General features: G+C 34.7%; 2 protein-coding genes across 2 annotated transcripts in view; one reads left to right on the top strand and one right to left on the bottom strand.

Annotated features, from left to right (window-relative positions):
• Window positions 1-12,822, top strand: part of LOC142356574 (uncharacterized) — a 37,898-nt gene extending 25,076 nt beyond the window's left edge. Inside the window, exon 4 of the mRNA XM_075408445.1 lies at window positions 12,750-12,822. Within this exon, the coding sequence (XP_075264560.1) occupies window positions 12,750-12,822 (73 nt within the window). The remainder of the gene's footprint in view (window positions 1-12,749) is intronic.
• Window positions 12,823-19,628: 6,806 nt separating this feature from the next.
• LOC142356572 (uncharacterized) lies at window positions 19,629-24,954 on the bottom strand. The gene is made up of 5 exons (XM_075408443.1): window positions 24,312-24,954; window positions 23,525-23,955; window positions 22,689-22,851; window positions 21,931-22,153; window positions 19,629-20,550 (listed from the first exon to the last, which is right to left on the bottom strand). The coding sequence occupies exons 1-5, from the start codon at window positions 24,663-24,665 to the stop codon at window positions 19,814-19,816; spliced, it is 1,908 nt and encodes a 635-aa protein (XP_075264558.1). The 5' UTR covers window positions 24,666-24,954; the 3' UTR covers window positions 19,629-19,813.
• Between the last annotated feature and the right edge of the window lie 2,297 nt (window positions 24,955-27,251).

Here is a 27,251-nt window from a genome sequence, read left to right as displayed (position 1 = left end):
GATCCCGCAAAAATAAATGAAACAACTGAAAAACTTTGGAAACCACTTTTTACTCAATTTTGTTACATAAGCCTAAAATAATTTGAAGGATCTTTCAACTATGGCGCATAGTTTTTCACGCGGCAGTATATCTTGAAACGATTTTTTTGTTTTTTCGTTGTGAATTTTTCACAAAATTTGATCGACTATTTTCTTCTGAGATTTGGAGTCTTACTTTGTGTTTATCGAAATGTGGGGTGTGTAATTGGACACATGAGTATGTATCTATGTATGGCTTGTGTGATCAGGGTGATTGTTGATATGTGGTTGGGTGGGTTGTGGGCACATATGGTGGGGGTATTTGGGGCTCTTTCTGTTTGGATTACTTTTACGAAGTGTTCTACAGAGAGGGTGGATTTGTATTTGCAGATAGACTAATTCCCATTTTGAATTGCATCACAATAAATGGATGAAAAGTTAATTTTTACATTTAGCAAATACAGTGATTTGCTCTTAAGAGGAGAAATTGTAGACTAATCCCAAATATGGACTAGTTTTACTCCCTCTCTATCTCTGTATCTATACTATCTCCTCAGTTAGGGCACTTAACTACATAAATAATACGGACAAAAAATCTGTTCTCCAAATAAATCAAAAACAGTATAAATAAACGTTCTTAAATACTCTCTTTAATTCATTGCTGAAATTTGAATACTCAATTTCTGTTCACAGAATTTTTGCATCTCAAAACTTGACCTCTGACAAAAATGAACGTGAAACATTCTTCCGCTAATCATTGTGTAATACTCCAGGCACATTTTTGATTATTTGTTTTTTTAGTTGGTTGGTTTTAATTTGACTATTTAAAATCAAGAAATATGTGAGAAAAAGCAACGACTTTTCTATGAGAACAGCTTGTTAGAAATGTTCAAAAGTTGTAAAACGTTAGAGTATATGTTCCAAGACTATCCCTATTAATCAAGAGAGTGCATGGCAAAAACAGGAGAACAAGTTTGGGAATGCCGTTTCGCAGGGAATTAGAAAATACTTTGGTGTGTTTGTATGTGTTGATAATTTATGATAAAGGTAAACAGCTGATTGTTATGGAAACAAAGCTCGCGAGAGATGTTTGATCATTAAAAGGGAATATGTTATTTTACTCTCTCCGCCTGGCAACAATAAATCAAGTTACACAACTTTTAGTATAAATTACAAGTTTACTAGGCCTGAAATTTGAAAACATTTATTCGGCCGCTTTGATCCCAAATCTTAAGTTTGATGGAAACATAAGCCCTACAGGTAAATGTTGTTGTTTCCAGAATTAACTATAAACAAAGCCGCGTGAACAAAAAGGTGATACTGTGTAAACCAGGTACTAACAAGTTAATAAAGTCAGGTTACCAAAATAAAAAGTACTAATTTGCAATCAAATTGGTTATAAAATAGTTATAGTGTCTGCGAGGGTTTAACTGCTGACCCGATTTTCCCCTTTCGCCAATTGCAGTCAGTGACAGTATTAATGTCGCTACAAATAACATTATTTCTGTTAATTCCTGGTCGCATTTATTTTAACTGTTTCACGCTTTAGAAGGCTGTTTTCAATTCTCACTGCGAGAAAGACACATTTTAGATATAATTTCAATTTATCTAAATGTGAACAATAGAAATGAGAACCAATTGATAAGCTACTTGCAAGCTAGTGTTCTAGTTAATTATAAGTTGGAGCAAATCTAGTAGTTTTCAACTTAATTATAAATTTTTGCGAGTTAAACACAATCAGCAATTATTGAAATCGTTTTCTAAGAAGGAACCATTTTTGTGCCGCGGTGCTGCTACAAGTCTCCCCCCCCCCGCCCCCACGTCCTCCTAGCCTCCCCTCTCCTTCTCTCGGGCGTGTCTTAGCGGACATTTCATCATAGCTGAAATATTTTGTATTTGTTCACGCGTACTGTATGAACTTCTTAGAGACTCCTCTTTCCAATCAATTTGCAAATTTGCAGAAAATTGTTGCTCTACTTCTGAACTCATTCTGAAATCTGTTCTTGGAAAACTGGGAATTTAACGCATGAGTGAAATATGCTCTAGAAGAGGGCAGGAAAATCACGGGCAAAATAAACAAAGGATGAAAAATAAAGTGGAGAAATAAAGGAGTTATAAACAATAACAATTATAAACTATTTGGATGGATAACTCTATAATTAGTTATCCCTCAAGAGCGAGATTGTCCGGGCTAATCTGTAATGTGTATGGAAACAAATGTCAAGCTCTAATCGCATAATTACCCCGTCTACTTTCCATCCCAACTTCAATTATTCAATTGGGCTCACAAATGCAAGTTTAAAGTCATCAAATTGCCCAGCGTACTTCACTCGGGGAGACCAAAAGTCGAGACTTTGGGCTCCATTTTGATGTAAAATGACACTGCTTCATTCATAGCCAGGCAGAACTGCAATTGGCCCGTGTTAAGTCCGGGTATTAATGGGTGATCACACGACTGAGAGGCGACTTGTGCCCGCCGTTGATCTCAATTCCATAAAATCCCAGTCAGTCGTAACAAGATTTACACTAATTACGCCGCCGATTCCGATAAGAGAGACAGGCTCATTTAGGGAATCAGTTTAATACAACTTCAACAATTGCAGCTAATTATCGGCAAGATAAATTAATATCTGGAAAAAATCCTGAACGGTTCGCTGAAAATGCTAGCACGTGCAAGACTCACTACACTCGTTTTTTGGATCTATTCTGTCCTCCTCCCCCCTATTAAGCAAATAAATTTTACGTCGCCCAAACGCACGTGCTAACTCCACGTCCTATATAATGTAGCAGCACATAGCTGGGGGTCGTAAAGGCGGTATGTGGAGCAAAACAATAAATCCCGTTTTTTTTTTCATAGAATTCACCAAAAGTGGCAAATTTCAGCCGACAAAAAAATCGAAAAACAACGAAATTGGAAAGCGGGGATAAGTGATAGAATCGCTGAGAATTGAGCTTCGCTGTATTTACTGAATTGTAAAAAGAATCTAAAACAGTTAAGAAAAAACTTTAGCCAATAGAAAACTAAGTTGCATTGTCGATGAAATTTTGGTCGTCATCAAGTTACCACAAATCAATGATGGGGTGTGACTTCTTTTAAGAAATCATATTGATCCATGAGTATGATTTTCACGTTGTCAATAAACACCCATGCAGATCCATCGATGGAAACCAATGACACCATGAACACCTTCATACTCTGTTACTGTTATAATAGTTGCTTCCTAATAGGTTAGATTAAAAAAGATTCAATTCAATATAGATTGAAAGGGAGAAAATAGTAAAGTGAAGAAACATAATTGCAAAAATCGAAATGAACGCGAATAATTTTTTTAAAAATCGAAATTCTCAACAAATTGCAGCAATTAATTAGATACATAAAACTAAGAAAAGTCATCATCTACTATTGAGTAATATTACGATCAGTTCCGATTGAGAATTAAACTTCCGCAAAATTATATCTCAGCACTTTCAGCAAAATGAAAATAAAAAAATAATTTGTGTTTATTCAATTGACGCTTAAATATCTACTAATAAACTTTTGAATTGAATGAACTGTTTCCTGAAAAAGTTTCTCGTCTAATGACATACGGGGAATTATCACTCAATAGAAAAACAATGAAATTCAAAAATTTACGAGGGATTACGAAACCATTTTTGCAGAAGTCAAAAAATGTACACTCCTCAATCGTTTCAACAACACTGCTTCATGGTAGCTCAAACTATGTCACACTATTTCAACATTTTTTTCGAGTACAGTTTTCGAAGATAAATAGCAGGCCTGTTGTTTCCTTATTGACGAGAACTGCTAGCTGATTTTTCACGGCTAGCTCTAGAGTTTTTTTAACTTAAGCAACAGACGTGAAAAAATGTCGCTCAAAATTTAATGATTGAAAAAACAAAAAATTTCTATTTTATTATCGCAGTCTGTTTGAAGTTCAATAACTTGGTATAAAAAAAATGCCCACTGAACCAAATTAATGCTTCTTGTGGCATGTTCTGTAATTCAGAGAAACAAAATGGCGCACTTTTTTAATCAACAAAACGTAAAACTATAAAGAATGAAAAATATAACAGAACAGATTGCGTATGAATACGCCGACTGGTTCACAAATAGCAGACAGATGACAATTTGCTCCGCTATTTCAATGAAAACAAGAGATAGCAGCTCATATAATAATAATTTATTAATATCTTAGTTCACTAATTGCTGCGTTTCGTAACAAGAACATTCAACTAATTCACAAAGAAAGGAAGTTCAAATTATCTTTCCTGCTCAATCCTGCTCTCTCCCTCTCTCTGTCCCTCTCTCGCTTTTTGTCTCTCCCTATCTCTCTCTCTCTCTCTCTCTCTCTTTCTCTTTCTCTCTCTCTCTCTCTGTCCGACTCTTCACATCTCTCTCTCTCTCTCTCTCTCTCTCTCTCTCTCTCTCTCTCTCTCTCTGTCTGTCTGTCTCTTACCTCTCTCCTCTCTCTCTCTCGCTCTCTCTCTCTCTCTCTCTCTCTCTCTCTCTCTCTTTCTCTTGCTTTCTCTTTTTCTCTCTCTCTCTCTCTCTTTTTCCTCTTTCCTTTTTGTTAACTACAACTCCAAGCGGGTTTCCCTTTTCTTTTGTCTATTGTTTACTATAACCAAAGCAATAGCTCAAAAAGTTTTTGCAACTTTTAGCTACTCTTAATGCAAAAGTCTCTACCTTTTCCAGAAATCGAATTGCTCTTTTTGTCAAATTTGCCATATTTATAACTGTTTTAAAGGCGTCAAACGAAAAAAAGACATGGTTAACTTCGCAGTCTGTTCATTCTTGCGTTTCTCTTGCCAGAAGCCATTTCGTATGGGGCTGGCACAAAATCAAAGACCTTGGTGATCGGTTGAATTGGGTCTAATCTAGAACTACTTACAAGACATTGGATTCGTTATCGTCACGTATGTTTGACAACTCTAAAAGTTTTTACGATTAATTTTTCTTTGTTTACAAACGAACATAGTGCGCGTTTGCAAAAATTGTTTGCTGACACGTTGTGCTAAAATCCCTTGCGGTCATGGTTATCATCAAAAAAACCATTTTCTACTAGTCTTTTTTCGAATTTTTATCTTGTTGACTTCAAATTCGCTCACATGCAACTTAGTTTCACTCGTGGTATGAGGCGTGCTTTCCTCAAAATCTAGAAGCTAACTTCATCTAAATCAAAATCCTGTGGAGAGCGTCAGATTTCAGTATTTATTTAATAATTCGCTTTAGTTGCTATTTAAACCCACACAAATAAGTCAATCAAGCAAGCAACCTTGTGGCTTGCTAGCAAACGAGATCGATCAAGAGTTTGAAGAAAAACCCATATTTACCAAATACGACATTTTTTTGATAAGGCCCATAAAGTGGTAATGAAAAATGAGCCCAAAACTGCTTCGATTCTGACGGAAAATCACGCATGTCATGGTCCTCCTCTCTATAAGAAGTTTGCGTTACTTATGAAATTGATCAGGAGTGCCAAAAAATTTCTCAAAACTTAGAGAGTTGCCATCGTTTCAACGAAAGTGAAAATCTCCCCAGAACTCGTTGTCCCATGAACTTCATTTTCGTTACAATTTGGACACAAAATCCAGTAACATTGGCCTACTATCCGAAACGACGCCTGTTGAACGCTCTATTAGACTGCAATCAGACTTCACTTCAATAATTCAGAAGAAACCCTAAATTTTGTAGACCCTTAGCCCATAAAAACTGCTAAAAAATACAAAGGCGTTAAGTTTCGATATTTAACTTTATATCTTTCAAATTAAAGCGCTCCTGAGTAACTCTGGCGTTATCATAACTTGAGCACATATACTCCTCGTGTTTGAGCACAATTTGGCGTTGTTCTGCAAAAACAATTATTGAGCTTCAAAGGACTAAAAAAAAGTTTCTGAATCGTGTTCAACTCAAGTAGAAGGAATTTGTTGTTACGTGGATAAACTTCACCCTCGTCAGTATTTTGCAATATTTCCGAATATCAACATTTGAAGTTTTTTCCTTGCCAATGAATCATAATCACAAAATTTGGAAAGCTACGGTAAAATTTAACATCGCTATGAGGAAACAACAGAAACATCAATGAAAAAACTAGTTCAGAGCAACTTTTGTATGCTATGAATCAGTTTGATTACGGGATTGTCATTGTTGATTGGTGTTGGGGAGAGATGGATAGAAAAAAACCAGTGAATTAATGCTTTCATTTTTTTTTGTTTATGACTTTTATTTCCTTCCTCCAGATGGTACAATGAGAAAGTGGTATTGTTAATGAGAGGGCGATTTTGACGCAACTTGGAGTTTGAGTGATAACCAACCTCACTTTTTCCACTAACTTTGGCTTGCGCTTTCTTTCCTTTTGGTTTTTTCAGACCCACGGCAGAATTTTGAGGCTGTATTGAATTTTCGGGGCCAAAGTAGAAACATCAACAGTCTTTTGAGCCCGCTATATAGCCAAAAAAAACAAAGGTTTGGCCGCTTGAATCGACCGCTCTTATACTATGTTGATCTTTAATTTACTCAATTTATTCCTATCTTCATCCAATGCAAAACTTGAATGCTGTTTAAATCGTATCTGTTTTTGTAAATAATTTTTGCTCTTCACCAATTAGATTTCTTTTCCTATCATTTACTTTTGTTAATTTATTTTCGTTCATTGTTCATATTGCAATCTTCAATTCATTTCAATATACTCTTAGCCGATGTCGAATCAATCCTACACAAAAAATCATAGGGACTGGTAACCGGTAACACTCAATTATTTGAATAGCGAACTTCAGGTATATTCAAAAAACAAAATGTTTTGCAGCTCTTGGGCATTTTTGATTTTTCACTCACTAAATTTTGTCGGGCTAAATTAGTACAGCAAATGCTGAAACGACTGCTGGAATATGCTTTCCGAAAAAAAAACGTGGTTTCAATTCATTTTACTTTCTTTTAACTGGTTATCTTGTTCTTATACACGTAGAAAAATCTTTCGGCTAGAGCATATTAAAATCACTTCTTTTTCTTTTGAGCTCACTAAAATTTCCAATTTTTTCCAGAGATTCTGTCAATTTTGCAAATTTTGTCTGAAAAGGCTTAACAGCTAAGCTAACAGCTCTTTTTAATCTCTTTACAAGCTGCCCAATTTCCGTCAGAGATGAGTCGTCGTGTAGATGCATTACAGCACTTAATTCGCCAGCTAGATAGAGATAGTTATAATAATAATTGAACTTATCTTATGACAAATAAAAAAACATATTTTTTGTTACAGCTTACTTATTAGGTTGAATGATAATTTCAAAGCATACAATTGTTCAAATCGCCAGGATTTTACCGTCCGCACTGCGTTGTGACTTTTGTTTTTTTTACTAGCGAAGTGGTATTGAAATTTGAAGACTGGTAAATGATGCTTTGAGAGCAAAATAATACTGATCATTCCATTTAGGCTGATTTTTCTACGGAGCCGATAATTTCCAAGCAATGCAAGCTGATTTTTCACTGCCAACTAATATGTAGCTTTTAAACCCAAACAACCCCAGTCGATTTCAAATGGTTATCTTGCAAGATTCTGGCAGATTCTGTTGGAATCTTGCAAGATTATGCATAATCTTGCAGGATTTCTGCCAGAATCTTGCAAGATAAACATTCACTCTGCCAGAAACTTGCAAGATAACCATTTCTCTGCCAGAATCTTGCAATATAACCATTTTTCTGCCAGAATCTTGCGAGATAGTAATTTTTCTGCCAGAATCTCACAAGATAATCATTTCTCTGTCAGAATATATCCACTTTTTTTGCACAAGATCCTACAAGATGAATTGATTAATGCGAGTAATTCTGACAGCAAGAGATTTGCGCGAAAGCTCTTCTAAAGTCCTTCGAAGCTGAAAAACTGGCAAGCCGTGAATAATCACGTTTTTTTGGCCATTGGCAAGAAAACTTAAGCGCAAGGAGTTGAATTAAATGAAAGAAAGCTGTTTAAGATGCAAAGAATAATATCACATAATTTTTTCATCAGAAAAAGTAATCTAGACGTGTAGTTTTGTAAATCTTGAAAAACAACAGTTTTTAATAGTAATATATTTTGTGTTAACAGTTCTCAATGGTAGATTTTAATTTGTTTTCTTCAGATAATTCATATTTCCAGATTCAAAATCTATTTAAGTTTAATATTTTTCTAAAAATCACGAAACTGATTCTGAAGTAAATTTCTGGTCAAAATGAATTGTGTTGCATGAATGAGAGCCAATAAGAGGACAGCTCGACCGGAACGAACTTGCAAGAATCTTGCAAGATAACCATTTTTCTGGCAGATCTTACAAGATACCCATTTTTCTGGCAGATCTTGCAAGATAACCATTTTTCTGCCAGATCTTGCAAGATAGACAGTTTTTGCAAGATTCTGGCAGAATCCTGCAAGATAACCATCTGGTCTCGACTGGAGAATACAGCAACACAGCACGTCTTACGTATAAAACTGAAAAACAAGACTTGCGAACCACTATGCCCGTTTTTGTATAAATTTTTCAGAGATCTTTAGTTTTTTAATGAAAATATTCAATTAACTATTTTTTATTACCTCAAATTAACCATCAGATATGTGTTGCAGGTTATATGCCCGCAATCATTAAATATCTCGCAAGAAGAGTAGCGCGATCTTGAATCATCTTGCGAGAATCATGCAAGATTTGATGCCTCTCATCACTGTAGGATTATAAGCTTAGATTGTGCTCAAATATGTTAAGCGTTGAATCTTAAAATCGCCAAATTGAACTAGCTAATTTTTTATCAACACTATTAGCATGTACCAATACCCCCCAAAGCACTAAGAGAGATTTTGATACGTAACATTGATTACGTTAAATGAACTGTTAAATGAATGTGATTCGTGCGTTATCATTGTCTAATTATGTCCTTATTGTTGTTTCCGGAGAATAAAGTTCACCCACTCACTCAAATAACGCACCCTCTTAATGTACACATGTACTATTATGATATGACACAATGAACAAACATGAAGGGCTAATTGTTATAGAAAGATGGTGATTAGTAAAGCAAACATATAATTAATCAGTTTATTTTAATCATAAACATATCATAAACAACTTTTGAGACAAACAAAGGCCGGGCACCTTTCAGACAAACAATGGAGTCAACAGGGTGGCTGAAGCCGAGCAGAAAGTAAACAATAACTATACGTTTAAATACAGCAAAGCTTTACCAAAACGACAAACTGTTGTCGCCAATCTTAAGCCCAAAAGCCGAAGAGTCGCGACTCGGTGAAGTTTGTGAGCGTCGTTAAATAACGCTTATTCTTATATCTGGCATCAAACTCATATTATTTATACAACTCAAAATGCCAAATGAAAAACTGGCTCAATTTTTTACAACCAGCCAACATGAATTTATTAACTTTTGTTGATCGTTGTAGATTTCAACTTTTGTTCACATTGATTCGAGCCGGTAGATTCCATAACTACGTGTTTATTTATAATAATTAATCATGATTAATTAGTTATTATTGTCAACAGTTTTTAATAACTTTTTCAATTTCATCAGAACAAACGAGCCATTAACAGGCGTCAGTCGGAAAATTTAGCCTGAAGGTGAATAGAAAAAATTAAATATTTTCTATGTTTTTAATCATTTGTTTTGAATTTGTAACTTTTCTGGCTCACATTTTTTCATCACAAGGAGCCAATGAGCTTGCTGTGGTTTGAGAACTAGCTCTGTTAAATGTCAATTGGTCGAAGTGCTTTCTGCCGAAAAAATCCTCGCAGTATAAAAATATGAACTTTTTGATCATTTATGGAACAAAATGTCCTAAATTAAATCGTAAATAGATATTTGCACATTTATGAATATATTCGCAAAATTTTAGTTAATGCTTGTAATTAAATCAAATACCCAGTAATCTTAGACAATTTTAATATGAATCTTCTCTTATGGTGCAAAATATATGATCTGTTTTATTAGAAACGAAAAAAAAGAGAAATGTCGGACATTTTATGTTTGGAGTTTAATGTTTTCCGGACAACTAAATCGTCTGTTTTTTATCTGAAGAATGTTCGGCTAGGTGATATTTAGGACTAGTGGCAGAGATGTTTGGTTAGTGAGAGTAAATGTTGGTTTGAGCTGTTTTGGTTGGTTGTAATGGCGGCGCGATGGTTGTAATTGAAGCCAGACAATTTGATTCCAGATAAACGGTGGTGCAGTGCTGGGGCTGTCAGAGAGATGTTAGCTGATGAGAAAGAAAACAAGGGGTGAGCGCCGTGAATTCAACAACAGCTGGTTAAATTGTTTCTGTGCTCTGAATTCAAGCAAGAGGCTTAAAGAAAAACAACAAACATAATTTTTCGCCCCGAGCTACAAAACTTCATTAAAAGCTTGTCCTGTTGTAGTAGCAGTAATGTAATGTCGCAGTGCTAAAGTTGAACAGAATTAGTTATTATGTCTTGATTTGTGTTTTTAGTTAATCTAAATTAGCCACAGGCTAAAGGCTAGTAGTTTTGGAGCCGAGTGTAAATGACAACTTTTACTTATATAAAATCATAATTGGTATAATACCACCACCACTCGATCAGAGCGGCGATTATTTGAACAAATCTGCTTCGGATGATAAAACCACTCAAGCTCAAAACTAAATTTTATACATCACTTCACATCTTAGCCACAAAAACAAACAACATTACCAGCGCATCCATAAAATATATGAACAAAGCCAATAAGATAATAAAATTGCTTAATTTCAGATAACCATCGCCTGATTAAAGCGACTAAAACAACATAATATATTGATTAATCAATTTATGGCAACTTTTACATTTTTACTTTTTTGCTAATCATCTGAAAAAGTCATAAAACTTTCTTTGATATCAAACATGATATACACAATGCCACATTCGGACATGGTAAATTGGCTACTTGCAAAAATTTGTATCTGATTTTCGATACAAATTGTACCAAATTGGTTTAAAAGCCCCCAACTGTATGTAAGTGGTTAACAATTGATTTCGGAAATAGTTAACAGGCTTTTTTGAGTTTGGAGGAAGTTTAACAGTTATACAGGAAATCATGGGTGCACAATGGGCAAAGAAATTACAGCCAAAAGTAGTCTGAAAGTGGCATTCTTTCAGTTTGAAATAAAATTTATGATAAAGAACAAGCAATTTCTTGTTTTTTTGTGGTATACGACGGTTACGCAATACGCAAAAATCGACACATTACCTTTGTATAAGTAAAGTGTCGATATCTCCGAGCTCTAATTACGGCGTCTAGAAACACACATGAGTAGAAAAATGCATGAGAAATTCTGTCAAGAAATTCGAAGGCAAAATTCCGAAATTTAACACTAGCATGGGGATAAACCTTAAAAACTTTACTGGTGAAATGGTTGGTACAACATTAATGTAATTGAATAAACCGATCGCGTCAATATCCTAACACGATTAACTGAAACCACGATGTCATTGAAACTTCACTTTAGAATAAAGAAAATCACCAGAAACTATTTTTGCTAGTATTTATCCCCGCACCTAACACCCAGAGAACATCAGTAATGATTCACAACAGTTTCAGAGAAAATTTGATTCAGTACTGATTCATAACGATTTCAGAATAATTTCTGTATCGAAGCTGAAGCCTCACTGAATCAGAGCGAAAATCGGAACCTGTGTTATCTGAATTTCTCTGAACCAGTGGAAAAGTCAGAATGCGTTTTTGAATTGAAAATCAGAAACTTTTTTCAACACAGCAGACGCACAAAAAATTTCTATTGGTTTTTAACTGTTTTTAAAAGGTTTTGAAGCAAGATGCCAACAAATCTAGTCGATAAAAGGAATCACAATTTCGATTTATTATGTTATAGTGGAACAGATTGATATTGGCTCTTTGCAGAGTTTGTAGAACAAAATGCAGCAATATCTAAAATGTACACAACTCAGATAAAAATTAGGCTATGCTTTGGAGGAGTCCTAATTCATTGAACCTGTTAAGGTGAATTTTTTTAAGAAGACTTAATAACAAGCTGTTTTGACTAAACACTTGTTATGAACCTTTTGATACTTTTAAAATCCCATTTTTCAGCTATATCACTTTTCAGTTTCTCTTTAAAGATGGTTAACCTTATTTTGCTCCAAACCGACTTAGTTTGTTAATTAATATTGTACTGTCAAATGAAGCTGAAAATGAAGTGCTTAAATTTGTTGACATTCAACATGCAACAAGTTTAATCTCCGCAAGCCAACCGTATTCTTCAGTAGTGAAACAATGATTCTCAGAGCATTTCCTCTTCACAATAACTCATAGTAGTTTTCCTTTAAGCATGTATTTCCTGCAAGCCAAACACTCGATGAACATAACAACACAACTATGCCATCGAAGTCACAGAACACTGAAACAAGAAACTATTTTGCATTTTACTTTTTCATTAATATAGAACTTCCAGAAAGGAAGTTAATTTTAAAATTAATTTTTTTATAAATGAAGTTTGATGAGTAGGAATTGTGAGCCTAATCTTATAAGATGTCTCAAGCTATTTCAGAATGACTCATTGTAGATAACAATCTGAACAACTCTAATTTTTCCACTCTGTGAAAAATTCAAAACTATGTCAATCGAAGTTGGTCTGTGTTACATAAATTAAGCAAGTTGTAAATGATTGCGAGGCTCACAGACATTAAAAGACTTTTAGTATTTGGTGTTGGTGTTTGAGCTGGGTTGATCAGAGTTGAGTAGAGTTGTGTTGTAGTGTGTGGTGTGGTGACGGAGGGGCGATTGAGAGAGAGAGAGAGGAGAGTGTAGTAAAGTATGGTGGTGGGTAGATGTGTTGTTAGGTAGTGCAAATTACAAGAAAGGCAGGGGATATTAAACATATTTGCAACTTGTTATCCTGCTAGTTAACTGACATTTATTTCCAAAACATTAAGTTTAACATCGAGGCAACTGAGTAAAATAAGCTGTCACCCCTAAACACAACAACCCGCCACCCGACACGGGCAGCCATTGGGAACAAACTTGTTATCTGCGAGTGTAAGTTATAATTTTTATTCCCAGTCGCGTGATAATTAAGCGGGATAACAGGGAACAAGTTATTTAAGCACCGGAAACAAGCGCGTCAACAAAGTTTTCTAACAAGCTTTAATGACAACTCTGCACAAAACATTGAGGGCAACTTTCTGTTGGTTTGAATTAGCCCCTACTCAATCAATTTCTGGCCTCGCCACACTTTGCTGTAAACAACAACAATAGCCCAATTTAACAACACCATTACACAACACCACCGCCACCACCACCACTTCCCACACTACTAGAGCATAGGCAACTTCTTCAGCTCCGCAACAACCCAACTTACCTGTGTGATTGGGTGCCAGCTCAAAGAAGCAAACCCGCACCATTATAACACAGTTTCTGCCATCATAACAACCAAAAACACACCAGCACCTATCAGCTTGTTACCAGATAACTGTCCCGCAAATGTTCAAGTCCGGTATCGCGTGACAGAAAACCCAAAATACTGTCCCGTTACAAGACGGAAAGTCTGGCAAAGTTTGCAAACTTGCAGCTTGACATTACGAAAAGTAAATATGTTTTACCGTTAAATACGTTGTTAAACATCAACGTGTGCACAAAATTAGCAACGAAGTGAACGAAACTGCCCAAAAACTTTTAAAAATCTCTAAAAGTAAACATCCCATTATTTTACCTCTGTATGTGTGTCTCGGTTGGTACAATTGCATTCCCAGGTTCTCTTCTAAAATATCCAACTCCAAGTTTTCAGAATTCAATTTATTATTTAGAAAAAAAAATCAAAAAGTATGTCATCTTGGTATGTGATCTATAAATATCCCTCGCATAATTTTAAGAACACAATTCGACGTTTTCGACAGGATTTGTAGATTATTTCGACTGCAGAGTCTTTCGGCTTTATAAACAAGTGTTGTCAATGTAAAAGAGAAGAAGACTTCAAGTGACAAGCAAAGTGGTTTTAACCAGCGATACGTGTTAAACAACCAGCGAGGGAGAGTTGTAGTTAGGGAGAGAGCGAGAGAGGGATCTCAAAAAAGGGAAAAGAAACAGGGAAAAGTTGGCATGTACATTACAAGGTAGTCTACCACCTGCCAACATTAATGGCCCACTTAAAACACAACATTACTGACACCCCTCCCCTACCCTTCTTTCAATTCCCCTTGAAAAGCTGTTACCTTAAGTACCTGCCTATTACACCCTAAGAACCCCCAAGTCAAACTATGTACTAATAACATTGTTATACCTCCACGCGTTAGATATGTAAAATGCTGTAATCGCTCTAGACACACAAACAACACGACCCAGGGAAAACCCATTTCCTACCTAACTAGAAGTGATCGGATACCCTTATGTTTAATATTACGCCCTCATTAATAAATATAGCCAAAATTGTAAAATTGTTGCCCCAAACAGCAACCAAGACCTACCTTCCACCCCTACCCCCTAAACCTGTAACCCTGTGTGTAACCCCCCCCCTTAACACTACTATAGTCCACGTGTACAGAAAGTGCATTAAGACTATCACCCCAATAACCAATTTCCCCCGTTAAAGACATTTTTCCCTACATACTGTTAGATCTAGAGTCCCCAAAATGTATTTGGAAGTGCGAGGACTTGAAAACAAAAACAAACACAGCGTGAGTGTTAACAGTGGAGCTGTCCGCAGGCACAATATTTTGGCAATTTGGGCAGCGGGCTCGAAGGCCAAACAAACAACAACCGGATCGGAGACAGGGGAACGCCAAATCACAACACATCACGCCATTTCACATTACAGCCACAAACATTCACACATCCAAAACATCTGGCCCACTGTAAATAAAGGACACTGTGATCGATCCAGACCCGGGCCAAGGATCCACTCTTCCAGCCATTAAACAAAAATGAGAAACTATTGTGGATAGGATTGTTTCAAACGCAAAAATAAGCGAAAAAATTGTTAAAATAGAAAACTCCGGGATCTAAAAATTTCGAGTTAAATAAGATGCGAAATCGATTAATTCGGGGGAAACCCCAAAGTTTTTTGTGGTTCCACATAAAGTTAACACTTTTGTAGCTGCTCAAAAAAAAATTTAAAAAACCCATTCAAATGTTTGAGTGCAAATCTTTTCAAATTAGACAGCTTGTATTTAGATAATTTTTCTTCGATCAAATCATATTTTGTATTTGCATTGTGGAGCAAAATTTTGGCATGAAATGTATTATTAAGTGTTATTATCAACACTTTTCATTAAAAACTATTTGTCAAATCAACAGATGCAAAACTGCTATCAAGCTTATTTTGATTCCACTAACACATGAGAGTATGCTCTAGCTCAAAACTTAAATAAATAAATTCGAAACATTTTTAAAAAAATTAAAAATTACTTTAGCGTTTTCAACTGACCAGTTGATGATTTAATGTGACATTATACGTACAGAAAACTTTTCAAAATCAAACAAAACATGCCATATTTAACACCTTAAATTAAATGATGAAACACTATTTTGTTTAACGTGGGCGAAACCATCATAAACAAGCATGAGATCAAATTAACAACATAATTATAACAAAGAGGCTCGGTAATGTGCATTTGCACATAAAGTTCTGACCCCGCTCATCTAAATTTTTCACTTGATTGTCTACCAAATGAGGAAGAGATAAAAAAAAATGAACCTATCAACATATCGTCGAACAAACTACCAAATGAATAAAACAATCTACCTCAGAGGAGCGATGAGACCTGTGACTATCATAATGTGACTACCAAAAGAGACGGCGATAACAATCAAATAATTACAAACATTAATTGCAATCAAAACTCGTTGTTCATTTTTTTGAAAGCCATTATTAACCGAAACAAAATGGCATCAGATAAAACTTATACTAGAGAAGATAAATTTTTACTTCATTAGAAAAAAAAGGGACTTTCCCTCAATGCAATTTGTTAACAAATCGACAAAAAAAGAACAAAAAGGCAAAAATTGATAAAACGTTGCTATTTTTTGAAAAGAATTAATGTCAAACTGATTAGAAATATTATACATCAAATGAAATCAATGAGAAATTCTTTCATACCTCCAGGATATGTCATACGACTACAAAAAGAACGACCAATACAGGCAAAAAATTTGCACGAAAAAGTGCACAAAAACGATGTCCCAGACAATTAAACATTAAGCTGTTCAATAAAAACTTCAAACACTTTTGAGTTCATTTTTTCCAAATGATCAGAAAACTGCGCATTATTGTGATACTTTGAAAAGAAAACAAAAACCGATTAAAATGGGCTGTTGTGCAAAAATCAAGAATAATTCATGAAAATTTTTTGTACCAGGAACAAAGACTTTTTGAGGACAAAAACTGTTGGAGATAAAATTGCAGTTTAAAAGATAAGGGATCTGATTTGTCTATGGAGATTCTAAGATACAAAATAACAGAAATAGGATTGGCAAAACCTCAGAATTCCCATCATCAAGCGTAATTGAGACTTATAATCAGTGAGATTGAATTGCATGGTGATCATATTGAAAGCAAACGAGACAGTTGAAAAAAACTTTTAAAAAATTTATTTTGAAAATCAATAAAACAAACACCTAAACTCTGAAATCTTTATCTAGATAGATTTATACGTCCTGGGGAAGCAATTGAGACCTATCGTTATCAAATATATGGCGGACAACAACAAAAGGAAAGAGAAACATTGAAGAAACAACAACAAAAATCACAACATTTTGCAAGGTTACTTGGTCTCAGCCCAAAAAACATAAACTACTCTACAAAATCAATTAATATATAGAGTCATGCAATTTTCCAACGCTTTTCAATCTTCCTACCATGCTCTCTTTCAATTAGATTTGCCAACAATGTGATAATTCGACAAGGATATGAAATGGACTAAAAAAAATGCAATTTTGCTCAAATATGAAAAAAAAAATTTGAAAACGCGTAGTATCAAAACAAGGAAAACATAAGTTGAATATAAAACCGTTTACAACAATAATGTATTACTCACGCGGAATTCTTATTTGCTTGTTTTTACTGAGTTCAAAAATTCACCTATCTTTTCTTAAAACAAGTATTTTCATAGTCATAAGAGACATTAGATAACAACTGAAAGAATTGCCTAGGCTCTCTAATACCTGCTTAAAAATTAACTGCATCCTTGATTGATGATTAAAACTAAAACGTTGGGCTACAAAATGTATAATAAATGAAAGCAAAACTCAGGAAGTCTATAAAAATTTTTACGAAAACAATTCGTCAAAACCATAAAAACCATGAGCTTAACTCTTAAACCATATTATAATTTCTTTGGACATCTTTTTTGAAAATATTATCTGACATTAATGGAGCCCTGATTTTATATCCTTGTAGAAACATTTACATGGAGGAAATGCTTTGAAAAAAGGTCGCGCCCCATTTAAATCTAAAAAATTTTTTATCGTAAGGATCCACTGTGAGATCAAGATCAACCCAGGTATTGCTTCTCGTCTAACAAAACATTCAATTGTTCAAATGTTGCGAAATAGATCAATTTTCAAAAAAATTTTCAGTTTGTCAAAATATAAATAATGTTTTTTTGTAATTGTCGAGCTTAAATTTGCAAAAAACTTGCAAAATTCTGGTCCAGAAGACTCATAAAGCCAGTGGGATTACCGTTAGCTCCCTTTTGAGCTTAAAATTTTCTGACGGCAGTTTTAAGGTGTCTAATACCAACAAATTTAAAGCAAGTGGGGTAAAACAAGCAAATACGGTCCTATTCTCGAAAAAAGTTTGATTTTTGAAAAAATTTCTAGCCAAAAAACTGGGATCGAACAACTCAGCAACTCTCTTTTATCTTTAGAGATGAAATAAAAAGCAGTACAGTTAACAATTTTTACATTTTTTTAAGCAAAAATGACAAAAATTTGTTCAAAATTACTGAAAATGTGCATAAAAACGGCAATTATTCACAAAATTTTAAACCTCGATAACTCCCTTTAAAAAGCGAAAAATGAAAAAGTCTTTTTAATTCCTTATTCCACGCTGGACTAGCTTTCTAATGATACCACTCACAACTCTCTTCGATGATTATATCGATCGGCCAAAATTGACTGAACAAAAAAACCATTTAGTATATAGTTCCTCCCTCCCCACTAAAGTGGGGGTCGGAACAATAAAACTTGTTTTTGATTAAAAAAAAACATTGTAATTGTCATATTAAACTCAACGATCAAAATATTTTTTAGTATTATAACATTTGGTATTTTGTCATGCTGGTTTACTTGGCATTGGAACAAAATTATATAACAACTCTAAGAATCTCGTTTGTTTACTATATCTCAGGCTCCAATACTGACCACTGACCGTGAAGCTACTCTAAACAAAGCATTTTTATCCACACTTTGATAACTGCTGTTTGCTCCATGCAATTATGCACAAACTGCATTTACAATTTAGTGATGTGGCGAAGTTTTGAAATTAAGACATATACGGTAATAAACTTTGCTTATAATGAAAACAGACAAAGAATAATGCGTTTACTTGGTGTCCCGCTTTTTCACCCCTATTTATTTAACCCCCTATCATTTAACCCCGATTTATTCACCCCTGTATCTTTTAACCCCTCTATCTTTTAATCCCTATTTACTTTTGCTGCACTAAATTTTTGGTAACTGGAAACAAAAATACATCCAATCGGTATAATTATTTTTGTCTAAAATAAGGGATCTGTTACGGCCAAAAGGTACCTATTTGTGGGTTGACAACAGACTTTTTATAGAAGTTTAGGGTGAGGTGCAGAAATAGGAAATATCCCCAATTGAACTGATTCTTGATCTATGTGATTTTCAAGGTTCAAAACACCCACTCAGATTGGCCGATGACAGAAACAGAAGCATTTTTTTTGCAAAAGTCACAATCAAATCAACGTCTTTGAAACTATAAAATCTATGACAAAAAATTTTGAAAAAGGTAAAATATTTTTTAGTTGAACAACATTCCAAATTTTACGTAATTTTAGAGCTGGTATCCGCTCAAATGGTTCAAATTTTGAGATACTCCTTGTGTACTACAAAAATCAGATAGAACCTTTCCTAAAAACCTCACGTTCATGAAGTTTACAAACTAAAACATAAATTTCTGTGCAGTGCCACATATTGGACTGCATTCGAATAACAAAGTTGAGGCTCTTGTCGGGATTTTAATGGAAGGCTCCCTTAAAGTTCCTTTTCAACGCTAAGGACCAAATGAGCTGCATAAAACATAGTAGATGGCATATACTGAAACCCATTTACATTTAAATTTCTCTTCTCTTATACGTTTTATTCTGTGGTCTGCTTTTGGAGTTCATTTTTTTCATTTATATGTTAACAATAAACTGTTCGAAATTTAGACACATATTTTAACTGATGCCATTTGCTTACAGACTTGATTCCTATTCAGTATATCATCCACAAAAAGGAAAACTATTGGTATGGTCATTACTTGTAGTCTAATAACTTTTTATCTCCTGGTTACTAAAATCTGCCAACAATAAAGGTTGCCTCTGAATAAATGTACTTTCTACCTCTCTACGTTTAAAGACAGCTGGCATGTGTTATTAATTCGAGAGGGATCTCGGGCCATAAAAACGAATCGGACTGTCAAAATATTTGAATTTTTAAAACAATAAAAATAAAATTTTCACCTTTATAATCTAAACACAAAGCTCTATCAATTAAAAATTATTAAAGCTCAATGCAATTGAGAAAATAATTTGCAGTTAAACGGAAAGTTTTTGTGACGGCATTATTAAATTTTTTACTCAAAAAAGGAAAAGAGTTTTAAAAGTTTTTAGGTATGACTGATTGACCGTTAAAGTTGAACATTGACACGGGTGAAGAAAATGTGGGGTGAAACCCGGCAGATATTGCAGCAGACATTGCACCTGGGTTCGAAGAAAACCCTGGAAAAAACGAGGGAGACCTCCCAAAATAGTTTTCAACCTTCAAAATGTTGGCTGAGTCTTGATTATACGATTCGCCAAAGTTCTCGAACCCAATTTTGGGCGACTTCCAAATCGGTGAGATCTGATTGGCTGGCGAAGGAAAGCTGGCAGGTGAAATTTGGCATGTGGTGCTTCGGGAGGTCGATGATTCATTGCTAACAGTCGGCGAAGTCGCCAAGTCGGCAATTGACCAAATTTTTGACTTCTTAGCCGAATTCGGCAGTTCGGAGCTTCCAGCAGATCTGTTTGAGCTAATGGCAGTGTTTGTTTTACTGTTATTTGATAAGTTAATTTGCAAAGGTCGGCTAGTTTGTTTACTGTCACTAAATGACCAACTGGCTGATGACGAGTCGTGATGGGAACTCGTGTTCAATTCTGATTCGCTACGAGAAGTTGGAGAACTCGGCAGAGCGTATGTCGGGTCGGATTGTGACGAGACGTTAGAAAGGGAAGTGGCAGAGGTGAAAAGGTCGGCACTACTGCTTCGTTTGGAGGGATTGGGAATGTTGGTTTCAATTCGAAGGCCCTCGGTCGGTTCAGATCCACCAAAATGGTGACCGAGTTGAGAGGGTTCTGAAACAATAATTTAAAAAGTTATTGACAGTTCATTTCTTATTAATAAATAAATAATGAAAAAATACATGATTTTTATAATAAGTAGCTTTATAAACTTTTTTTTCCTAGTGTCTTCACATTGTTATTGCTTAAATTATGCCAATATCAGTGCAACGTTTTTGTTCAAAAGTTGAAAAATAAAAAATTATACACCATATCTTGTTTTTGGTCATAAATGCACTTTTTGTATAATTTTTACGAGTTTTTGGACAAATTTTTTCTGTATTTTTAATTAAAAAAAAACAAGTTTGTGAATTTTACGACTTTATATGAAGAGTTGATAACGACTTTATTATTTTATGACATGAAAATTTTATGTATTTTGATGTTTGTTTTTGCTTATAATACACGCATGAAGCTGATTGCTTGAGAGAGCTTAGCTGATTAATAGCTAATTACGAGCAGTTAATAGCTTGATGAGAAAGTATTGTTTTTGTTGTAGTATAAGAAAATGAGAGCTTTATTTAAAATTTTTCTTCTGCTTCACTGCTTTTGTAAATGTAACACAAGCGAGTGATGGCTCTTTTACTCTTGGTTTTGATTAATTATGAATCGATTATAAGTATAGTAACAAGGTAAGTTAATGTAGATAGTTTATTCTGTTGATGGCTTCTTGACGCCAACCTCGCCACCTCCAGTTAATTATGATTGTAATTGTTTTTACAAACCAAACTTAATTGCAAGTCTGTTTGCTAGTCGATTACTTCATGTTTTTTCTGCCAGCGCAACTTGAATAAACATCTCTCTTCAACAACTCTCCCACTTAGCCGAAAAACTCAATTCATTCCACTTTTGGTTTTCATAGAAAAAAAAACGCCAAAAATTTTTTCGTCCACAATATCACAAAATAATATTGATTTTAATCAAAATTTTGCTTTTTATTGAAATTAAGGCTTCATTTTGTCAATTTAGGCTTACTAAACGTCGGCAAAATGTTGTGTTTTTAAGTGACGATGCTTTAGTTAGTGATGAATAAAACTCCCCTTGTTTATATGCTTTGTTCACTTAACATAAGTTTTACTCTTTTGAAAATCTCTTGAAAATTCTGAACAAGGACCAAAACACGCCATGATTGAAAAGTAGTCAGCTAAAACATGGTGAGATACTGCGGAACTCCTCTGATAAAAACAGAGATTTAAACGAAAAATTGAACAAATTTCTAATTAGAGAAATAATTAAGCGTACAAAAACACGAGTAGAACTCATGTTTAACAAAGGGGCAAAATGTAATTGTTCGAAAATTTTATCAACATTCCTTTTGTTTAATTTTCTCATTTTTTGTTCAAAAAACAAAAGAAAATGACACAATTGAGATTTTTTCGAACAAATTTGACTTACTTTGAGCAGTGTGAAGTTGGTTGGCGCCATTTGTGAAGTTTTCACGTGACATAAGCTCGTTTAGGTCGTTAACCTTTCCTTCGATTACGTCATCGTCTACGTCATCGTCTTCAGCGTCATCCTGCTCGTCGTCGTCATCATCATCATCATTCGAGCCCTGTGCCCATGTCATTTTGTTCTCTTTCTTTAGACGCCTGCGTGCGTTGGCGAACCAAGTGCTGACCTGAAAAGAAATGATTGGGGTTTTCAGATAGACAAAAAAATTACAAAGAATTTTTTGGCAATATATTATATTCCATATTTTTAACTTCACATTTTTATGAAAAAAAGTCAAAATTTAATTCCGCTGACATCCACACTTAATGTTTTTGGTGTGACCAAACATTCCAGATGTTCTGCAACCAAACTCTATAGATTACTCGACATTTATTTTTCTCAGAAAACTTTCCGCAAACATTGGATCCTTTCAGAAAGGTATTTTAGATTAAAGTTTACTTAATTTAGGTATTCTAAATTTCAATACTAAGTATTTTTGGATGAATAATTAGGCAATTCAAAAGCGGACTAAATGGGGTTTTGTTCAATGACCGATTTGATCTAAAATTTTTAAATCATTTGTAATTATCCCATTTTTGCACTTGGCTATAACTGTTCGCCTTATAAATTAACCTTTGACTTTGAAAGACTACATTAATGAGAACATTTCCATATACTATACTACTATAAAATGAGGAGAGCAAGATAATATAGGCTGCTACCTGAGTTAGGGTCATTTTGGTGATGATGGCTAGCATGATTTTCTCTCCCTTGGTGGGATAGGGGTTCTTCTTGTGTTCACTGAGCCACGCCTTCAGAGCGGAAGTTGTCTCTCTCGTCGCATTCTTACGCCTCGTGATCATATTGAAGTCCATGGGGCCAAACCTACACATGGAATAGAAATCAAGACATATTATTATATTATATTAATAATTAAGATTATTATATTCATAACAATACTGATTAATTTATTTAAAAATTGAAAGCATGTAGATATCTAACCTTAGGGTTATAATCCGAATAAATTACATGTTTCAACAAAAAATATATAAGTATAATTTTTACATATAATGCGAACATTGAAATGACGAATTCAAATATCCTCTAATATATTGAAGTATTTACAAATTTAAGTAATTTCAGTACAGTAAATTTATCGGAGAACATGTAAATGTTTAACCATCTAGTTACGTTTTCTCAATTTATGTTTGGAATCCAAAAAATGTTGCTTTCAAAAGTCAACCAAAATTCTTACTAAAATGACTGCATAGTGATATAGTTTGAAGAAACAAGGATAAAGTTCGATACAAAAGAGGCTAAAAAAAATTTAACTCCATTAAGGGCTCAGAAAACTGAACTGTAATGAACTAACTTATCATGTAATTATATATTATCTTGCGAAATAACATTATATCGAGAATCACGGCTAATGGTTGATGAATATTCCAATGATAATTTCACTTGCAAGATTTTTTTGCATCTGAATTCAACTTCTGAGGATCTTAATTCATTTCATAATTAATACAATTTTGCGAGGGAAAAAGAAGATAAAACTCACCCGTCAGGAGCGTGATATCCCGAAAAATGTCCGGAAGACGCCGCGGCTGCCAGGAGTGGATGAATTCCACCAGTTGCTGCTGCCGTAGCCGGATGTCCGGCGAAAAGTGCCGCGGCCGCTGCTGCTCCGGGATGGCCTGGTTGTCCAAACAACCCTGGACCATGTGGAGGAGGAGGGTGTGGTAACCCTGGGTGACCCGGGGTCAAACTACCGGGCGTCGGAATACCTCCAGGGCCAGGGTTCTGTTGCGCGATTGACCCAAAGGGGTGTGGTGTGTGTGGATGTGGGTGTGCGGGGTGGTGGGGGTGATGGGGTGTTGCGGCTGCTGCTGAGTTTGAGGCCTGAAGAGCTGCAGCAGCTGCTGCTACTTGAGAATTTCGTGCTGCTGATACGGCGGCTGCGAGGTCGAACCCATTCGAAGGTACAGATGTCTGAAATTTTGAACATTTTATTTATTTGCGCAAAACTGATAATCCGAAAAGACTATCAGCTCAACTTAATGATGCTTATTGATTCATGTCTGCGGAGGGTTAATTTAAATTCTCACTAAATCATTATACTATGACTGAATAGTGATCTTATTAAAAATTTCCAAACTAAGTTGGACAAAAGACAAAATGAAAAAGTTGTCTATAAAGTACACCAAGCTCTCCTTTTCTGCCCGTTTTTGAACCAAGTGAAATATGTAATCCCCGTCGCTACAATGATCTTTTTCCATTAAACAAGTGCCTACAAAATTTCATGTCAAACATGTTTCGATCAGTACTAACTTGGTTAAGGAACTTACTATCTGTCTTGGAAAATGATGCGTTGTTGCGCTTGGCTCTCCGACACTTCCCGGTACTTTGATTCCGGCGGCCACAGTTTGTTGTTTCTCAGTTGTAGCGATGGCACTAGCGGATGACGCAGCCGAACTTCCTGGTTGAGACAATTGTTGACTATTTCCATTCTGTTGTTGTTGATTTTGTTGTTGTTGTTGATGGTGTTGATGGATCATCATAGCTGCCTGATGAAGGGATGCAGGTTGGAGAGGGGCAGGGTTGCCCATTGAAGCCCCGACCACACCCGCTGGAGCGCCCAAAGTGCCGACTGTGGAACTCGGGTTGTAAAAAGAAGTCGGCGGAACAATAAGCCGATTCATTTCAGTATAACTGATTTTATTCTACTATATTATTTATTTTCAAGCTTTGAAGACTAAAATTTTGCTCAATATATCTATTTAATTTGAACTTTAAATTTTTACCGTAAATTTTTATAATTGATGGACAAAAATGAAAAGTATTGGAACTATCTGTTGAAATATTGTGAAATTATTTTGTGTTAACAGTCACGAAATAGATAAAGATTTCTGAATAAATTTTTAGAATAAAGTTGCCCAAATGAAAAGTGTCTGAAGATGATTTGATTTGATTAGACGCCTGACAGGTAAGAAAAATATCTAATATCTTAAAGATTAACTTATTATAAAAGGTCCACCTAGAAGAGACAAGTGTCCAGCCAATCAAATCGCAGTATTTTTCTGACCAATCAGATCCGAGTTTTCATACCTGGTTAGCTTGAATTTATTGAGTGGCTTCAAGTGTTTTTATTAGCCGCACCTGATACAAATATATTAAGTATAATAAGGCAAATTAGCTCGGATTTGATTTGATAACAAAAAGGCGCACTTTAAGCATTAATATGCCTCCCCTTAATAGCACTTGAGAATTTTGCACAGAAAGACAAAAAACTACTAATTGCTACGGATCTTTCGTATAATTCGTAACTACACTTAGCTCTAACATTGGTTGAATACTTTTCTAAATGAAATCAATGATTTCAATCACAGCAATCAATTTCAGCACAATTTTAAGCACTAGTGGGCAGCAAGTCGGAAAAGGTTGAGCTATCTCCGGTCCAAATTTTTATTTGAAACATTTTCATAATATTAAAAATTGTTTCAGTTGACTGAGAACAGAGAGCTCAGGTTCAAAATTACTAAAGGACTGTTTTTTAGCACAATTAGAGATACTGACTTCACGCTATAAAGTGAGAAATTATTTAAAATCCTTTTTGAAGCTCCTAGATATCATGATTATAAAGATAATTAAGCTAATAAATTTTTGTTTAAAAAATTCTCCTCATTTGAATAGGAAAAAAAGGTTTTGCTTCCGCAGTTAAGTGAAAATCGCTCTAACACCCTTTTGATAGAAAAAGTGCAGCTTTGAATCGATTCGTTTAGTTTCAACGGTTTCGTTTCGGTATAGTTTTGGTTCCAACGTAATCCCCCCTTTACGACTTTGTGACTTTATGTATCACAGCTGACGATCGCTCGCACCTCAAGTTGGGCTCAAATATAATTTTAAACTGACAGAAATATTTCGATGCAAACTTCTTTTCATGAAAAAAGAGCGCATTTTCCTCAACAAAACTCCGATTAAAACTAGTTTTCTGCTTTAACTAATATTGCCGGAATTTTAGATAATTGGGTATATAATCTAAATGAGGGGACAAAAATTGCTTGATATATTTTTCTTAAACTTTAATTAAACAATATGAGATACATATTTAACAGGTGATTACCCGGAAGGAATTTCAAGTCTTGATCAGTATTTCTCCAGTGAAATACACGTCTTGAATTGACAAATCAGTACAGATCACGTCTTATCTCAAGTCTGACTTGTGAAGGCATATCAATACTTGCTCATGGCTTGTCAAGTCTAAGTCAATCTTGGCCAAGACTTGATTTAGGACGTGACAAGTCTAAAAAGTGGCATGATCAGAGCTCTGATACAGTACTGATTCAAGACTTGGTCATTTCCCTGAATCAGTACTGATTAAGACTTGACGTTGAGTCTGGGTACGTCTCACATACAAAAACTGATATCACACATCCAGCATATTCTGCTCCCTATAGAAACAAGTTCACGATTAAAGGATTAAGAGATGAAAGCTATTAAACAAAGCACATTAGAATTACACAGAAAACGCAACCGGGAGCATGCTGAGGGCAAAAATGAATAATCATCGCAAGTCATTCTTTACTACATAACAAATAGCTTCTATTTTGAAAAAAATCAATAACTATGATATTTATGGTCTCCTGCAAAAGGAATTTTTGGGTTGAAAATGAAACAATCATAAATTGAATTTTATAAAATGGCTGAAACAGTTGCCTGTATTGAAAAATGTAAGCATTTGATACATATGGATTCTATGAACAATCAAACTTCTAACCAAAAATTTTTTTCAAAATTTTTTTTGGGAGCACAATGATCTAATTTATCTCAAAAGGGCAAAAACCTACCTCACAATTCAAAGTGTTGTAAACAAACAAAACCACAGACCGTTTAATCAAAAAGAACATTTCTAAGTCTTTGGTCAAGTTTAGGCACTGAAATGAATCAAAACACAAAATCGCAAAATCTGGCATTTTTAAAGTAACCAGTTCAGTTGTTTTTTAACTAAAAAATCATTCATTTTATATTTACTATGAACAAACGTGCGCGTAAATGCGTAATTTCTGAAAAAAATTCCAGCATGTTTTACAGCTTTCATAATTCTAAATAACGTTTTTTTTTCAAAAATTCACTGCCGGTTTTATAAAATTATTGCAATAAAAAGCAAAACACTTAATTTTCATGTTTATGTGACTTCATCGTGATAATTTCTACATTGGCAAAAAGCCATTACAAGACAAGCAAATTAATGCTGGATTCAAGACTAAAACAATGGCTTTTTGTTCTAT

The sequence above is a fragment of the Convolutriloba macropyga genome, unplaced genomic scaffold (assembly GCF_964194025.1).
Source record: "Convolutriloba macropyga unplaced genomic scaffold, txConMacr16.3 SCAFFOLD_851, whole genome shotgun sequence".
Lineage (NCBI taxonomy): Eukaryota > Metazoa > Xenacoelomorpha > Acoela > Convolutidae > Convolutriloba > Convolutriloba macropyga.
The sequence above is the reverse complement of the archived record's forward strand: the minus strand, read 5'-3'. Positions and strand labels throughout refer to the sequence as shown.

What these genes read in the sequence shown, in the direction of transcription:
- LOC142356572 (XM_075408443.1), bottom strand. Translation starts at nt 24,665, where the DNA reads ATGAATCGGCTTATTGTTCCGCCGACTTCTTTTTACAACCCGAGTTCC. An exon ending in ATCATTTTCCAAGACAGATA is followed by an intron (nt 23,956 to 24,311) that starts GTAAGTTCCTTA and finishes TCAAAATTTCAG; the next exon opens with ACATCTGTACCTTCGAATGG. An exon ending in GGATATCACGCTCCTGACGG is followed by an intron (nt 22,852 to 23,524) that starts GTGAGTTTTATC and finishes TTCCATGTGTAG; the next exon opens with GTTTGGCCCCATGGACTTCA.